General features: G+C 41.6%; 1 protein-coding gene and 1 pseudogene across 1 annotated transcript in view; one reads left to right on the top strand and one right to left on the bottom strand.

Moving 5' to 3' along the window:
* Positions 1-642: 642 nt before the first annotated feature.
* Positions 643-16214, bottom strand: part of Psmb2 (proteasome 20S subunit beta 2) — a 32255-nt gene continuing 16683 nt past the window's right edge. The window contains exons 4-6 of the mRNA XM_034504087.2: positions 3953-4115; positions 2358-2407; positions 643-880 (exon numbers count right to left, since the gene is read on the bottom strand). Coding sequence (XP_034359978.1) covers positions 773-880; positions 2358-2407; positions 3953-4115 — 321 coding nt within the window. The 3' untranslated portion in view covers positions 643-772. The remainder of the gene's footprint in view (positions 881-2357; positions 2408-3952; positions 4116-16214) is intronic.
* Positions 4639-4945, top strand: LOC117709612 (selenoprotein K pseudogene; annotated as a pseudogene).

A 16214-nucleotide genomic window follows, 5' to 3' on the forward strand; every position in this document is an offset into this window, starting at 1 on the left:
GAGTTATAGAGAGTTGTGAACTGCCATGTGGATGCTGGGAATCAAACTCAGGACCTCTGGAAGAGCAGCCAGTGCTCTTAACCACTGAGCCATCTCTCCAGCCCAAGAATATAGGTTTTTAATAAAACCAAACATGGGACTGTTGGTGCAAGGTAGACTGTCTATTCCTGAGAATAATACCCAAGGTTGTCCTATGGCCCCCACACAGCACACACATATTTCAACACAATACAATACAACACAACACAGTTTTTTCTGTCTTGTTTTGAGACAGGATCCCTCTACATGTCCCTGGTTATCCTGGAACTCACTATGTAGACCAGGCTGGCCTCAAATTCAGAGATCCACTGACCTCTGACTTCTAAGTGCTGGGATTAAAGGCATGCACCATCCTGTCTGGCCAACAAAAAAAGACTTAAGCTTAAAGGCCAAAAGATCCACTGCTTTAGATAACAAGCAAGAGAGTGAAAAGCTAGAGGAAAGAAGCTGGACAGTGAACAGAATTCTGGGGCTGTGAGCTGGCAAAGCCACTTAGATCATTAACATAGGGAGAGACAGAGGGACCATCCTGACAAGACTACAACCACCTTTCGGTTCCTTTGTAATGTGAGGTTGGGTAAACTGAGGCCAAAACCAGAAAGCTCAATTTAGCTATATTCAGCTTTATTTTGAATTAACCATCTATCAAGAGTGAACGTCAAAAGAGTAGAAAAAAATAAAAGGAGCCCATCAAAAAAAGGTTCCCTGGTAAGTGGGAGGGAAGGACGTGCTGTTAGGAGCCCCGCTTAGAGAAGGTAATGTCCTCCAGATTGTGGATGCCATCTTTGTCAATGACCCGAACACTGAAGGTAGGCAGACTCAAGATGAAGCGCTTCTGGAGCTGCAGGGACACGAAAGAAATCAGTCAGCAAGCAGTTATTGAATACTAACTATGTGGCAAGTTCTGTTCTAAGAGAAAATGTCAAGTGTAAAAAACCTCTCTTTTTTTTGAAACTGAACCAATATTCCACTAGGGGCAGCCGGTACTATGTCATGAAGTGTCTAGACAGTAGCTGGAGGCTGACTGAAGGTAGTGACCAACATCTGTGAAATGTAGCTGTGAGCCTGCCTCTGCTCAGTCAGCTGGCACACAGGACAATCCAATGTTTATCCCCACAGCCTGCTACCAATCAGTCTACAAGAACACACTTGCCTCTTTAAAAAGCCTTCAGGTAGTAAGCTAGCAAGGAACTAAAAACAGAGTCCAGAACCACACCGGCCACCTTAGGTGTCAACAGTGTATGTAGTCATTTCCCTGCATTAGAAGGACAAGATAAGGGAGTGTGTCTGAGTGTGCAGCTGCAGGGATGCTGGGATGATGTCCACCGAATCCTGCTGGCTCTCCCAGTCCAGGTAAAGGCCGTTCTGGAGAAAATAAAATCTCAACAGCACCTGATATAGTTCCTTTTCTGGCTAACCTTAGAATATTTGTGGGTAATACTGTCTCTCAGCTAAACGGCTAAGAAACACACGGGCTGACCCTCAGCATCTCTGGTGGAAAGGAGATTTAAAAAGAGAAGAGGGAATGGGCTGTGGTGTAGAAGTTAATGGGGTCCTCCACAAGGCAACGGAACCCAGCAGCCAATGCTCTCACCGGTGCTCCCCCTGCTCTCTTTGGACACTTATGTCATTCCCATTCTTAGGCCATGAGAAAAATAAAAGGATGAAAAAAATCTAACAAGGCCAGTTTTTGCCACTTTACCGTATATCCTTACGCTCTTACTGCAATCATCAGAGTTGGGGTTCTTAGCCTTCAAAATCAAAGATTTCCCCCTACCTCTGACCCAAAACTTCCCAGGTGCTTTCTATGTTGGTCCAAATGCAGTGTTAAGGGAATAGGGAATAGGGTTTCTAGGTGGCACAACAGGGAGTGTATGAAGTCCAGATTGTCTCTTACAGCACCTGTTATCACCTGTATTAAAATCACTTGGTTGCCAGTTAAAACAAAAGACTCATCTCTACCTACCTATAGAAGATTCAGAACTGGGTGTTGATGCCTACCAGGGAAAAGGAAAGTTCCCCCAAGATAATTCTTACACACAGTGAATTTTGAGAATCACTAGTCTGAATGAACCAGAAAGGAATTGTAATTAACTTAACTTTAGTTAAATTGTAAAACGGACATAAACGAGGCAGTGACCCATGAGAGAATAAGCCCATCCCCCACATCAACCTCCATCACTGGCATCAACTTCACATTTGCTCAGAGGGTATTTATTATTACCTTCTGGCAAGGAGAAAAAAAAGCAACCAAGAACAAGAATGGTACTTCAGACTGAGAGAAGCCATTCCTCCAGGATCCCCTGGGAGCTACTCACCTCCTCCAGACACTTCCTAAGAAGCTCCACTGCTCTCTCACGTGAGATAGCTGAAAGAGAACACAAGAGGCCGAGCACTGAAGGCTGTCTGTGTCCAGCACTCAACAGCTTGTTTGAGCTTCCTCAGGTCAGAGTGCCACACAATTGGAAAAGATAAAACATGTCCAGCCTTCTAGCCTGCAACTGACTTACTCTACATGCAGAGGAGGGCGCCCCAGACCCAGTGCTCCCACGGCAGAAAGCCATTACAAATCGATTTGCTACAGAGAAGGGTAAGCATGACGGAATTCTGTCTCCCGGCTTGGACCCGCCTCTGAAGAAGTCCAGCAGCCAGCCTCTCTTTTTCATGGCTCACCCTCACCAGTCCTTTAGTCCAGGGCTTAAATCAATTCCATCTGCCTTTGCCAGCTGCAAGTCAGGGAGAGGGAGGACAAGGCCGGAGTTCCATCCTCACTCTCCCAGCTGGGCCTCAGCTAACAATGGGAAGACAATTAAGAGGATGGGACTGGGACTTCTAGACGGGATGCAAAGGGGCTGTTGTTAGGCATGGCAAACTGGGATGACATATTATGCATTAGGCTTCAAGGGTGGCTGCTGGTTATTTTGGTGGGGGAATCAGCTGTATTATTGACAGATGCCAAATCAGGAGACAAGTCACCAGGAGGCCAGGCTAATTCTTTTCAGGATGTGGCCTGGAGCTCTAGCACGGCTGAGGTTGAGTGAGAGGGCAACACCAAAAAGAAAGACTATGCCAGTTGTCATGATGCTGACAGGAAGATGGGAGCATAAGGAGCGAGTGGTTAACTGCTGTAGTATATCCTGTGACAGCTGGACTCAAGTCCTCCCTGACCACAGTGGCTACAGAGGAGCATGAGACCGGGGTCAGAAGACAGAACTCAGCACAAAACCACTGCTTATCCCAAGTTTTGTTGAACCGTCAGTTTAGGTACAAGAGAAGAAACAATTTTATATGCAGGAGGGAGTGGTCTTCAAAAGCTTTGATGTTTAAACAAACAATTCCTCGCAAGTTCAAAACATAGACATAAGCTGCTTGGCTCACTTTCTACAGCTGAGATAGAACAGTCACCTAGGGAGGAGGATGGATGTGAGCGAGGCTAGAGAGCCGACCAGAAAGCCTCTCACTCACGCTGGCGTCTACTTGCAGCATCTTAAAGCAAAGCAAAACCCAGCACCAAACACAGGAGTATCTTATTTTGATTTGCAGGAAGACTTTTATCAATAAGGTTTTTTTGTTGTTGTTTTTTTTTTTTTTTTTTTTTTTTGGTTTTTCGAGACAGGGTTTCTCTGTGTAGCCCTGGCTGTCCAGGAACTCACTCTGTAGACCAGGCTGGCCTCGAACTCAGAAATCTGCCTGCCTCTGCCTCCCAAGTGCTGGGATTAAAGGGGTGCGCCACCACCGCCCAGCATCAATAAGGTTTTTGAAGACTGCATTGATTCACAAAAGAGAAACCAGCTTCCAGAGAGGACTTGTCCTCTACCTAGGGTGTAGCCAGCCAACTCCAAGGTTTGACAAGACCGAGAAGAGCTAAGGGCAGGGCTGTGCACTGCTCTCTCCCTAGAGTGGTAGTACTTACTCGGTGTGTAGTATCGGTCAAGGATGCTGAGAGTCAGGAAGGCACCATAGCCATGAGCTGCAAAAGGAGCCTTGGCCAAGGCTGCCAGGTAGTCCATGTAGTAAAGTGCTGGCCCTTCATGCTCGTCATAACCAGCCAGGAGGAGGTTCACATGATATGGGGTCTGCAAAGGAAAGACATAGCAACCTGCTGATGAGGGCAGAACAAAACAATGCAAACAGGAGTATTTTGGCTCTTGACAAATAAAATTTAGCCACAGTGGCAACAACAAAAAAAAAACCCACCTACCTGGAAGATTTCTAGTATGGTCAGAGATAAAGCAAAAACCTTTTCTGTTTCTATTTAAAGTCTATGGAAAACGAACCTGATTTGGGCAGTTGGGAAGGCACAGCAGATAAGGAAGCTGACTTACAGCCAGGCCTGATGATCTGAGATTGATCCCTAGGACCTGACTCCCACAAGTTATCCTCTAACACACACGCACGCACGCACGCACGCACGCACGCACGCACGCACACACACAGAGGGGGTGTTAAGAGCCTGATTTAAAACCACTTCAAAGGCTTATATGTTCTTGGGTTATTCTTTACTTTACTTGGTTTCACTCAAGAGCCCAGGAGGCTAGGTATGGTAACATCAGGGATCCGGCCTTCTCTGTCCCTAGGAATCAGGCAACCGGAGGGAAGATGGTTTACACCTTGAATGGTCAAGTGTTGGACAGCCTGAATCAGTCCTCATGGAAATTATCTTTCATAACAAATTTCTTCTGGGGAATAGCAGAATGTGTGTGTGTGTGTGTGTGTGTGTGTGTGTGTTTTCCTCAAAACTCTTGCTTCAGCAAGATGTGAAGAAAAGAAGAGGCTATGGGAGCTCCTCTGATTCCAGATACAATGATGAAAGAGGGCCACCAGGAAACCTCCATGAAGAATGGGTTGGATCAGTCACCTTCATGACCCCAGCCCTCCTCCAGTGGCTAGTGGATGAGGAAGGTAAACGTCTGCTCTGAGAAGCAGATAACCAGACAGACATACATACACACACACACACACATACATACACACACACACACACACACACACACACACACACACACACACACACACACACACGTAGAAGGAAGTCATCAGGAAGCGAAGAGCGGCTCATGCAGGAGAAGATGGTGTACGTCCAAACAAGGATTGCTCTGTGTCCTCACAGATGAATGAGGTCATGCTGGGAATTCCCTCTGCAGGATCTGGCCTGACTGATATGCAGTTCTATAAATGTACCTGTTAGTGTCCTTATCTTTTTGTCTAGTTTACTAAAGTATTAATATAGGTTTAAGAAGTAAATATTTTTAGGTTGCAAAACTTGATTGTTAATCTTTATATGATTATACCCAAAATCTTTGATTTGGAAGAAATAAAGGCCTATATTATGTATTTAGTCCTGAGTTTTTGTTTTTGCTTGTTTGGTTTTGTTTGTTTTTGGTTTTGTCTGGCTTTTCCAAGCCACCATCCCCTTCTCCAATGTATATAGTCCTGTTAATGTTCCCTTTCTCAGCTTTTGAAATGCTGCTCACTGTTACTTTGTTCTCATTTATAAATAAACCACAACATAATTTGAAAGAAAGAAAGAAAGAAAGAAAGAAAGAAAGAAAGAAAGAAAGAAAGAAAGGAGGAAGGAAGGAAGGAAGGAAGGAAGGAAGGAAGGAAGGAAGGAAGAGCCAACCAACCAACCAAGAGCCTGGACTCCCAGCACTTGGCAGGCAAAAGCAAGTAGATCTCTGTAAGTTCCAGGTAAGTCAAGGCTACAGATTGAAATCCTATTCACAACAACAACAACAACAACAACAACAACAACAACAACAACAGCAACATCAAGAGACTAACAAACACAATTATGTGTCAGGCCAGAGATGGAGTCCAATCATGCCATTCAAAATAAGCCAGCTTAATGAGCCCAGGAGTTCAGGCCTGGGGCCAGCCAGGGCAACACAGTGAGGCATATCTCAAAAACAAAAAACCCAAATACCTCACACCACCAAAAGACTGCATCACAAAACAATGTACCAAACAGTAAACTGTATGTTCTATAACTGAGAAGGGACTGGGAAGGACAGAAGTACACAGGTATCAAATATGTAAGTTGGAGTCACTAGACTTCTCAGCAAGGTCCGTGATAACAAAAAGCAGCCTCAGCAGCCTCAGAGGAGATGTAAATAGCATTTTTCTTTTTTAAACTGCATTTATTTATCGTGTGTGTGTGTGTGTGTGTGTGTGTGTGTGCACGTGCATGTACAACATTTTTCTTTTCTTTTTGGAAAACTCCATTTGCTTAACTGTATTTGTGTGTTTGTATAGGTTGGAGGGCAACTCTGTGGGGTTGGCTTTCTCCCTCCACCATGTGGGTTTTGGGACTGAACTTAGGTTATCCATGCTCCATCAAAGACTTTTGACTTTTCCTACTGAGCCATCCATCCCATTAGCCCAACATTTTTCTAATACAACAAGACTCCTTTAAGATGAATAAAATCTACTTTTCATCAACAAAACAAATTAAAGAATGGTTGTAATTTGCATTTAATATTTTCTTCAAATTACCTATAAGTGTAAAACAACAAATTACTACAGTAAATCTTGACTAAGTCTGCCTTGCTTACATTTCCAAAGGAATAATTACTTTTCCTATATCAGCTGAGTATTTGCCATATTAAATTCATCCTGTCTATGCTCCAGGCACTAGTGGTGGGAATCCCATTTTGTGGGGTTTCTTTTTGTTTGTTCTTGTGTCTGCTTCAGTGGCATCAGTGAAGCCTTGCCTGTGGTTTGTGCCCATTGCTATACGTATGCCTGTGTTCAACTGAATGAAATATCATGGAACATGAAGTTGCAATAAACAATGGTTCTAAAGGGACACTACGTAGTCTTTGCACACCGATCACTGCGGGTACTGGGCAACCTGAAGATGCTCACGGTAGAGCACATGAGTGTGCCTACTGGAATCCTACTAGCCCAACTGTGCTAGTAGGTAGAAGAGTTGCTAATGTCTCTTGAAAATTACATGAGCTTCAACTTCCAAACAGGTGCCTATCCATGGAATAAAATAGTAGACAGCTCAAAAAAAAAAAAAAAAAAGATTTAGCCATTAGTAGTCAGGACTTCTGGAAAATTAACTGCTGGCCCATCATATTTCCAGTTAGATGTGCTGTACTCAGCCATGCTTTGGACTGTGCTTGGGGTGGGGATATCACCTACATTTCTAGTATGTTAGCTACATCCTAACCTTTTGATAATGCATACTTTGAGCAACAAAAGCTCTGTTTAAATTAGCTAAAGATAAAAATAAAAATATATATAAAGTGTAAAAACAGCACTACAAAGTCTGACAGACTTAGTTAAAATTAGGAGACGAATTGGGGATAGGGAGATAAAGAGCCAAGTGTCTTCAATTACTATTCTTCCCCAAGAGAATGCATGATAGTTTGTGTTCTCTTTCTCTCTCTCTCTCTCTCTCTCTCTCTCTCTCTCTCTCTCTCTCTCTCTCTCTCTCTCTCTCTCTCTCTTTCTCTCTCTGGTTTTTGAAACAGGGTTTCTCTGTGTAGGTTTTGGCTGTCCTGGAACATAAACTCTGTAGACCAGGCTGGCCTTAAACTCACAAAGACCTGCCTGCTTCTGCCACCCGGCATAGTAAACTTCTTACCTGTTATAAAGTAAGTTTAATCTTTTCTCTAAGTGTATAACTCACTCTTCCCAACTCCATGTAGCTAGAATACCCTTGGAACAATTAACCAAAATGGTTTTACCAAGTTATATGGTATATTAGGAATCCATATAGACACTCAAAGAGGCCTCAAGCAGCAGTGTCCAGGAATATTCTATCTAATGAAGCTGTTGCCCACAGTACGAGATTAAATCATGTTTCAGAACAATTCACATTATTTAAGAGCCATCACCAGAAGATTTTACAAGAAACCCCATGTAAACACAAGTTCAGAAGCAGCTGTGTTTCTTAGTTCATCTACATAATATAATTTATTTGTGCTTAAGTATCTCATGTACACTCAGTGAGGTTGGTAGTCAGAAACTACAACTTGTGGTATAGAAGACAACTCCCAAATACTGTGTGACTTCGAGTTACCGACTCTTGCATGTGTGAGATGTTGGAGCATAAATAAGTGGTGTTATCTAGACTAATTAAGTCAATACATCTGTGTAACAACTTGCAGTTTCAGAAATTCTGACAATGTTCCATCAAAGACTTTTGACTTATACTAGTTTCTTTTTTTCTTTAAATTTCAAACAAATTTTTATATGTTGTCACTGTTTTCCTGAAATTAGACCAAGTATTCATTTGTGTGCTATTCTAAGTGGTCCTACACAAAAGTTAATAGCTCTGAGTTCCTACAGTTCTGTTCTATTTAACAACTTACATAACCGTGACTTCCTGTGGTGTAATAGGAGAAAACAGTATACAATTCACCTATCCACAAATACTTTATATAGTATAAACTCTGTGAAGGCAGGAGTACTTCTGTCTTGTTCAATGACAGACAGGTATACAGCCTGTAGCTAATAAACATTTTTTAAATGAGTGAGTACTAATACATCAGAGAAAACATCATATGTTTAATATACATGTGGTCAATGCTTAATATTACAAGCAAACATTAAGAAAACAACTAAATTACACAAGGATGCGATGAACCCTATTTTTTCTTTTAAAAATATTTATTTTAAATATATGTGTGTATGTCTGAGTGTTATGTGTGTGTACCACATGTGTACAAGAGCCCTCAGTGGTCAGAAGGGGTATTGGAAGTGGAGCTACAGATAGTTGTGAGCTGCCATGTGGGTTCAGGTTCTCTGCCAAAAGCAGTGCTCTTAACTACTAAACCTTCTCTCCAGCCCCAAAGGCCCCGTGTCTGAAAAGTGTTTCTAGTTTGAGTCAAATGCCTGCATCCCCATAAGCAAGCAGATTTGTTGCTTCTCTTCCCAACCTCCCTCTAGACACTAGTTGCTAAGGAAAAACCGCTTAGGAAGCAAGTCAGACATTAAGTAAATAAAGAGGACTAAATAAAGAGGAAACTAACAGCACAAAAAACACCTCAGGAAGAATCAGGCCATGTAACAAAGGGCTGGACATGAGTTTGAATTCTGGTTCTATTAGTATATGTGTTACTTTAGAAAAAGTCTGAATTCTAGAGTCTCAACTAAAATAATGCCTAGTACAAAAGGGCTGCAGTGGAGGGTCAGAGATAATGCATGGCAAATATCTGAAGCATAGGTACAGGCTTGATAAGTGGGAGACACTATCAAGGAAATAAACCAATTTATGAAATAAAAAGTGAAAGAAATTAGGAAACCCAAGCACTCCTGGCACAAAGTAAATTCCTTCCAGGATGTATCTTTATAAAAGGATTCAGAGAGATGTTTACTAAAAGTGGCTAGCACATTGCCTGGAACATGCAAGTAAAGTAGTAAACGAAGTTTTCCTACTCTCAGCAGGCCTTGGTGGTACCAGCATTTGGGAGGCAGAGGTAGGCAGATGATTTCTGAGTTCAAGGCCAGCCTGGTCTACAGGGTGAGTTCCCGGACAGCCAGGGCTACACAGAGAAACCTTGTCTTGAAAAACAAAACAAAACAAAACAAAACAAAACAAAACAAAACAAAACCCAAAAGTTTCCTAGTCTTTACTTTGTAGGATTCTTTACCTACACCCTAAGGTTGACATCGATATTAGACACCTACAGTGTTATCTTACTGACAGTATTATCATCAGTCTACCTTAGGGCCACAGAAAAAATGCAGACCCACATTTGGAAACCTAGTCAACACATATTAAGTATTTTCCTACTGTCTCCTGCAGATGTGTCCATCCTAAATATTAAACATCACTTTTTAGCCTATGTACTTTTCCTTGCACAGTATCACATGAAAGAATCTGCCTAACTATTTAGAAGTGCAAACACCAATGACAGGACCCAAAATCCTGTCTTTTACCAAGTAACCTCTATTCTGTCAAAGATGTAGGACAAAGTTAGGAGGTCTGCCAGCAAAGACCCGTGTGTGCATTAGATGACTAGACATGTTCTATAGCAAAGGCTGAGACTGGATGTTGTATATATTTTAACCAATGCAAATACTCAACTGTCCATCTTGTAAATGAATCCATACATTTAGTTAAGGCACTCCCTATTAACAGTCTGAGAATCACTACCAGAGGTTTATAAATACCAACACACTTAGTTTTAAATTGTGTATAATATACAAAGGAAAAAAAATCAAATAAATCATTCTGGGGACTTAAAAATAGCTTTTAGCCTCTAGAATAAGATATTGCAAAAATTTTGCCTTTCTCTTTTTGGGAAGCAGGTGGAGAAAGGGTCTTGTTAGACAGTCCTGGCTGTCCTGAAACTCACCAGGTGAATTAGGCTGCTCTTGAACTGGCTGTGAACATTGTCTCATCTCTCCAGTGTGGGGATTATAGACATGCATCAACATACTCAGTCAAAAAATTTTGCTTTTGGGCCAGGAGGTAGTATTTCACACCTATAGTTTCAGCACTCAGGAGGTAGAGGCAGAGGCAGGCAGACCTCTTGAGTTTGATGCCAGCTTGGTCTACAGAGTGAGTTCCAGGATAGCCAGGGCTACACAGAGAAACCCTGTCTCCAAACAAAACAAAACAAAACAAAACCAAAAACCAAAATACAAAACAAAACTCCGAACCTCTTATTCCAAGTGGCGTGTTGAGGTGAGGGGTTAGACAAATATATTCTCCCCTCTTAAAAAGTACCTAAGGACACGGTAAGCTTATTTACCAAGTGAAGAGATCCAGGCCATCTTAAGATTTCCTGAGGCTTAAATACATATGAAGCACCCAGTGCAATGCCTGATACGCAGTAATATCAAAACCTAACTGCCTCTACCTGCTCATTCTTAAGATTCAGACAGGTAATTCGAAGATCAAGAAGATGCTACCACAGGGAATATAATTATCCACCTTTTTATGGTTGCCAAAGAGATAACATTTAACTGTGTATCACTAACTGTGGAGAGTGTGTATCATACACAGAAACTTACTTCAATTAGATGGAACATTCCCTTCCATCTAACTTTTGTGCATATCACTCTTTGTCTGTTTCCTCTATCAGGAAAAAGAAACACTGTAGTGATTAACAAGTGCTTGAAATTCCATAAATTTTACAGCTAAGAAAAACAGTTGTGACAAACACTGAAACAACAAAATCAGCGACTACAGAGTCTGGGCGGTGACAAGCAGCGGTGTGACATCTGGCGGAAGCCAAAGTCACAGCAAGGGGGAGAGAGGTGGGCGTGAGGAAGCATCCTGCCGAGCGTGGACACAGACAAGAGAGAGGAATTGACAGTCTTCTTTTGGAGCCAGGCCAGCCTCTGCCACCTCTAATTGAAGAGGATGACATTACTATGACTGAGGGGACCTGAAGAACTGAAGATCAGTACAGTTTCTTTGGGGCCATGTTAACACTTTGGAATCTAAGCAGTGTGGGAAGCCTACGTCTATGCCTGGTGGGTCAGTAATGTGGAAGTAGATACTAAACCACCATGGGACAAACGAGATGAGCATTTTAATCAATGGATTTCTAAATATTTTAAACATACAATATATATTAAAAAAAATACTGTGGCCATTTTGGGGGTGGGGGTGGTGGTGGTGGTAGGAATTAAAACCAGGGTCTTGTGCATGCTAAACACATGCTTCAGTAGAGATCCTCCAGCCCGAGGCTTGGTATTTCTTTTAGTACGGGAGACTGCCAAGATTCCATCTTTTATCTTCAGCTATCTCATAGAATGTAGTTTGCACGCAGGGCAGGGCAGGGCGAGCTGAGCTCTCTGAGCTTATCCAGCATTCCTCTTACATGCATGGGCTTAATGTTCACAGAGGAGACTGTGGTGCACATGGGTCCCAAGCATTAGTCAGGACCAGAATTCAGGCCTCCCAATTATTAAGTCCTATATGCTTTCCCAGAAAACCATTCTGCCTCCACAAAATGGAAATAGGGTTAAATTAGGTAAATTCATTATTTTCTGTGAATTTCATACTCAAATGTTCCCCAACTTTTTATACCAGCACCTATGTTCTGTATCTCACTTACCACATCAGTTGTGACCAATAATCTCTCCGGTCTTAGAGAGCAGGTGAATGCCACAGCTAAAAGCTTCCAAGCATCTGTAGCAGCTGTTCAATAAATACTTGGGACACCAATTGCTTTGTCAATATCTATTTTTACCTTCATTACTAAGCAAATTGAATCAATTATTTTTCTACACCAGTGCTCTGAACTTTAAATCTAGAGCTTGTTTTCAATAACCAACAGAATTTACTATGTTTGGGTGGTTTCAGAGCATAATTTAAAAATTCTAATTCTGCCATTTTAATAGCAGATTAAAAATATTTGTCTATACCTAAGTGCCGCAGTACACACATGGACACCCGTGGAAGTCTAGTTATGTCTTAATACCATTTAAGTTCCATAAATCACACCCAGGTATGAAGGCAAGCACCTTTTACCTGCTGAGCTATCTTGCTAGCCCTAATTACAGATTCTCACATTAAAAATAAAATTCACTCCAAATGTTTTATAATTTAACAGCGTCCAATCATTGTGATTAGACAGTTTTACTTAATCTAAACTATTGCAGCCTCTAGTCCTAAGAATCATTCCACACATAAGAAGTCTTAGTAACCCTCGTTGGCCTTGACCTTGTGACAATCCTCCCCAAGTGCTGAGACTACAGGCCCAAGCCAACACATCTAAAGAAGACCACGTGCAGAGTCAATCTTTTCTCATTGTAAATCGTTAATCAAATCCAATAAAAGTTTAAAAGTTCCCTGAAGTGGTGGCGCATGCCTTTAATCCCAGCACTTGGGAGCCAGAGGCAGGCGGATTTCTGAGTTCGAGGCCAGCCTGGTCTACAGAGTGAGTTCCAGGACAGCCAGGGAGAAAAGAAGAAAGAAGAGAAAACAAAACACAGGTCTGGATTGGTGGCTCAGTGGTTAAGAGTGCATACTGTGTCAGGTGTTGTGGAACATGACCTTTAACCGCAGCACCCAGGAGGCAGATGTATATGGATCTATGTGAGTTGGAAGCAATCCTGGTCTGTACAATACAGAGAGTTCCTGGCCAACCATGAGTATAGACGGACCCTTGGGTGGTGGTGGTGGTGGTAGGGGGAGGGGTGGAGGAAGAAGAGAGACGAGACAGAGACAGAGACAGAGACAGAGACAGAGACAGAGAGAGAGAGAGAGAGAGAGAGAGAGAGAGAGAGATGATTTTGAGGACATGAGGTCAATTTCCAGCACCTATGGCTGCTTACAACTGCTCATGACTCCAACTCCAGGGGATCCAGTATCTCTGGCCTCCAAGGCCACTTGCACTCCCCTCTGCCTGCCCCCACATACGCATAATTAAAAATAAATAAATTTTAGCTCAAGAGGTGGCTCAGAGGTTAAGAGCATCTGTTGCTCTTGCAGAGGGTCTAGGTTTGATCCCAACAACACGGTAGCTCAATTCCTGAGGATCCAAAGCCCTCTTCTGACCTCTTCAGGAACCAGGCACACATGTGGTGCACAGATACACACGCAGGGAAAACACTCATATATATTAAATAAAATAAGTAAGTCTAAAAAACATTTAAAATAGATTAAATCTGGGGCTGGAGAGATGAGTCAGTGGTTAAGAGCACTCATTCTTGCACGAGACCCAGGTTCAATTCACAGCAGGCACACAGCTGTTCACATCATTTGTAATTCCAGTTACACAGAATCTGACAACCTCTGTTGACCTCCACAGGAACCAGCTATACATGTGGCACACATACATAATACATAAAAAATCGACATCAAACAAAATTTAAAAAATCTTAAAAACTATAACCAGCTGGGTGGTGGTAGCAGAGGCAGGTAGATCTCTGAGTTTGAGGTCAGCCTAGTCTACACAGCAAGTTCCAGGATAGCCAGGGCTACACAGAGAAACCCTGTTTTGAAAGAAACAACAGTCTCAAACAAAAAGATATAAACTATTTCAGATGTAGCTCAGTGATTAAGATTTTCCCAGCATGTATGAGGGGCCCTAGTCTAATCTCTAGTAACTAAATGTCTATAAATGTTTGTGCTACACTGAGAACAAAGGAAGCAATACACTTCAAATGAAATAATCATGTTGTGAGGAATCACAGCGCTTACCTGTATTAAAAGTTCCTAGAAGTGAACAGTAAGTGTTAAATAAATCTGAATTGTAGGAGCCGGAAAAAAAAAAAAAAAGAAATTAAATAGCATGTAATTTCATTGTTTATTTTAAGAAAATTGGACTTTAAAGTCTACCCTACAAAATGCTATCAATTTTATTTCTCTAAAAGCCAAGCTCAAGTTTGGTTGATTCTATTAAAAGCTGTAACCTTACTGTAATTAGAAGTTGAGAAATTTAATGAGTTGAAATGCAACATGGCACAGATGCCTTATTATACCAACTAGTTAACACAGTATTTGTTTTCTACATTAATTTTACTTGCTAATCAAAAATACTGCTTTCTCCCAAATAACATTAAAATAAAATTGCTGACCCTGCAATGGCAAAACCACCAAACGTTTGCAGCAAGGCCGCTTGGGTCCTTTCTCAGGAACCAGCAGTTTCTAGGACAAATGTAGGGTTCCATGTACAGTCAAGTGGTCCCTAAAACCCAAAGGCAGAAGCCATGCTTTGCTACAGACACACACACACAACACCGGGTACATATTAGATGTCTATACTGAGCATGTTCATAATATCTGGGAATGCTGAATGCATAGCAGATTCATCTGCGTTGTCAGACATTAATGGTCTCCTGGGAGAGAATACTTAGAATATATATGGTTGTCTATGTTTTCAGATGCCAACAGTACAAATGAAAGTAATAATGAATTCCTGAGGAAAAAAAGACTATTTAGGAAGCATTCTGTGAGAACAGTGTTCCGATCAATACCTCACATCCAACGTAAGTTATACTACAGCCACAGTGGATATGTGGCTCATAATTTCCCCATTCCCTCAATTCTTTCCTCAAACAGTCCAGGGAGCAGCAATAATCTAACCAACAGCCTCTCAGAAAGGCCCACTGCTCTTTTGTTTCATGCTTTTAGATTTATTTATTCTTATTTTGTGTGTATGTGTTTGTCTCCGTGGTATGTATTTATGCATACTGGATGTATGCCTGGTGCCCAAGGAGGCCAGCAAACGGAATGAGATCCACTGGAACTGGAATTACAGAAGGTGGTGAGCTGTGAGACAGATATTGAAATCTAGGTTCTCCTTAACCAGTCAGCCTTACTCACCAAACTACAGATTTTTATATACCAAAAGAATGTGTCATCTACTTACATTTTTAAAAATGTTCCCACAGCACCGTTGTACACATGTATTCCAGCACTTCCATTTTGCAGTGCAAGTGACTTTTTACTTCTCCATTTCCCCACCTGAAGGCACACACTGGACTTTGTACCTGTTTCCTCAGCCCCAAAGACAGTGCAGGCTGAAGACCCACTGAACTAATGACTACCAGTGATTAAAAGAGCAACTTGGCTATAAAACCACCCCTATTCAAAGGGACCCAGAAAGGGAAGTATGAGATTCTAGTATAACATTTCAGTTATTCAGAGATTACTATATTGGGGTTGGGGATTTAGCTCAGTGGTAAGCTTTTGCCTGACAAGCATAAGGCCTTAATTTTGATCATCAGCTCCCAAACAAACAAACAAATAAACACACACCCCCCCCAGGCAATCAGGAATTATAACCTGTCTCTTCCCTTTTTTCTTTCCAGTCTGTTAACTATATTTACTAGAGTGTTAAATTCTCATTTTTAACTTAAAAACCGCTATGCTTCCTTGTTTAGTCTTTGTCTTTTCACAGATTACCCTTTTACGAATAACGTAAACACACAAAGCATACATGTATAGCTTAATAAATATAATATATATGTAACTACTTCCCAGGTTAAGAAATAAAAAAAGTCAACTCTTCCTCCACTTTGAAGCCTTTTTTCACTGTTTACATGCATTTTTTGGCAGACAATAAAAAGCGTTTTGGGACCAATCTTTATATCCATAACACTATGTGCTTCTGCAAAGATAAAAAGACTCACCAAGAAGCCAGGGCTTATTGTGTTTCTGCCTGAGTGTTAGGGTTTGCCCACCATTGTGCCTACCCTGACTGGTTTAAAGTAATCTTAAAAGATAGGGGTAAGTTGGTATTTCTAATGGTAAACAC

The sequence above is a fragment of the Arvicanthis niloticus genome, chromosome 5, assembly GCF_011762505.2.
Source record: "Arvicanthis niloticus isolate mArvNil1 chromosome 5, mArvNil1.pat.X, whole genome shotgun sequence".
NCBI classification, from domain to species: Eukaryota; Metazoa; Chordata; class Mammalia; order Rodentia; family Muridae; genus Arvicanthis; species Arvicanthis niloticus.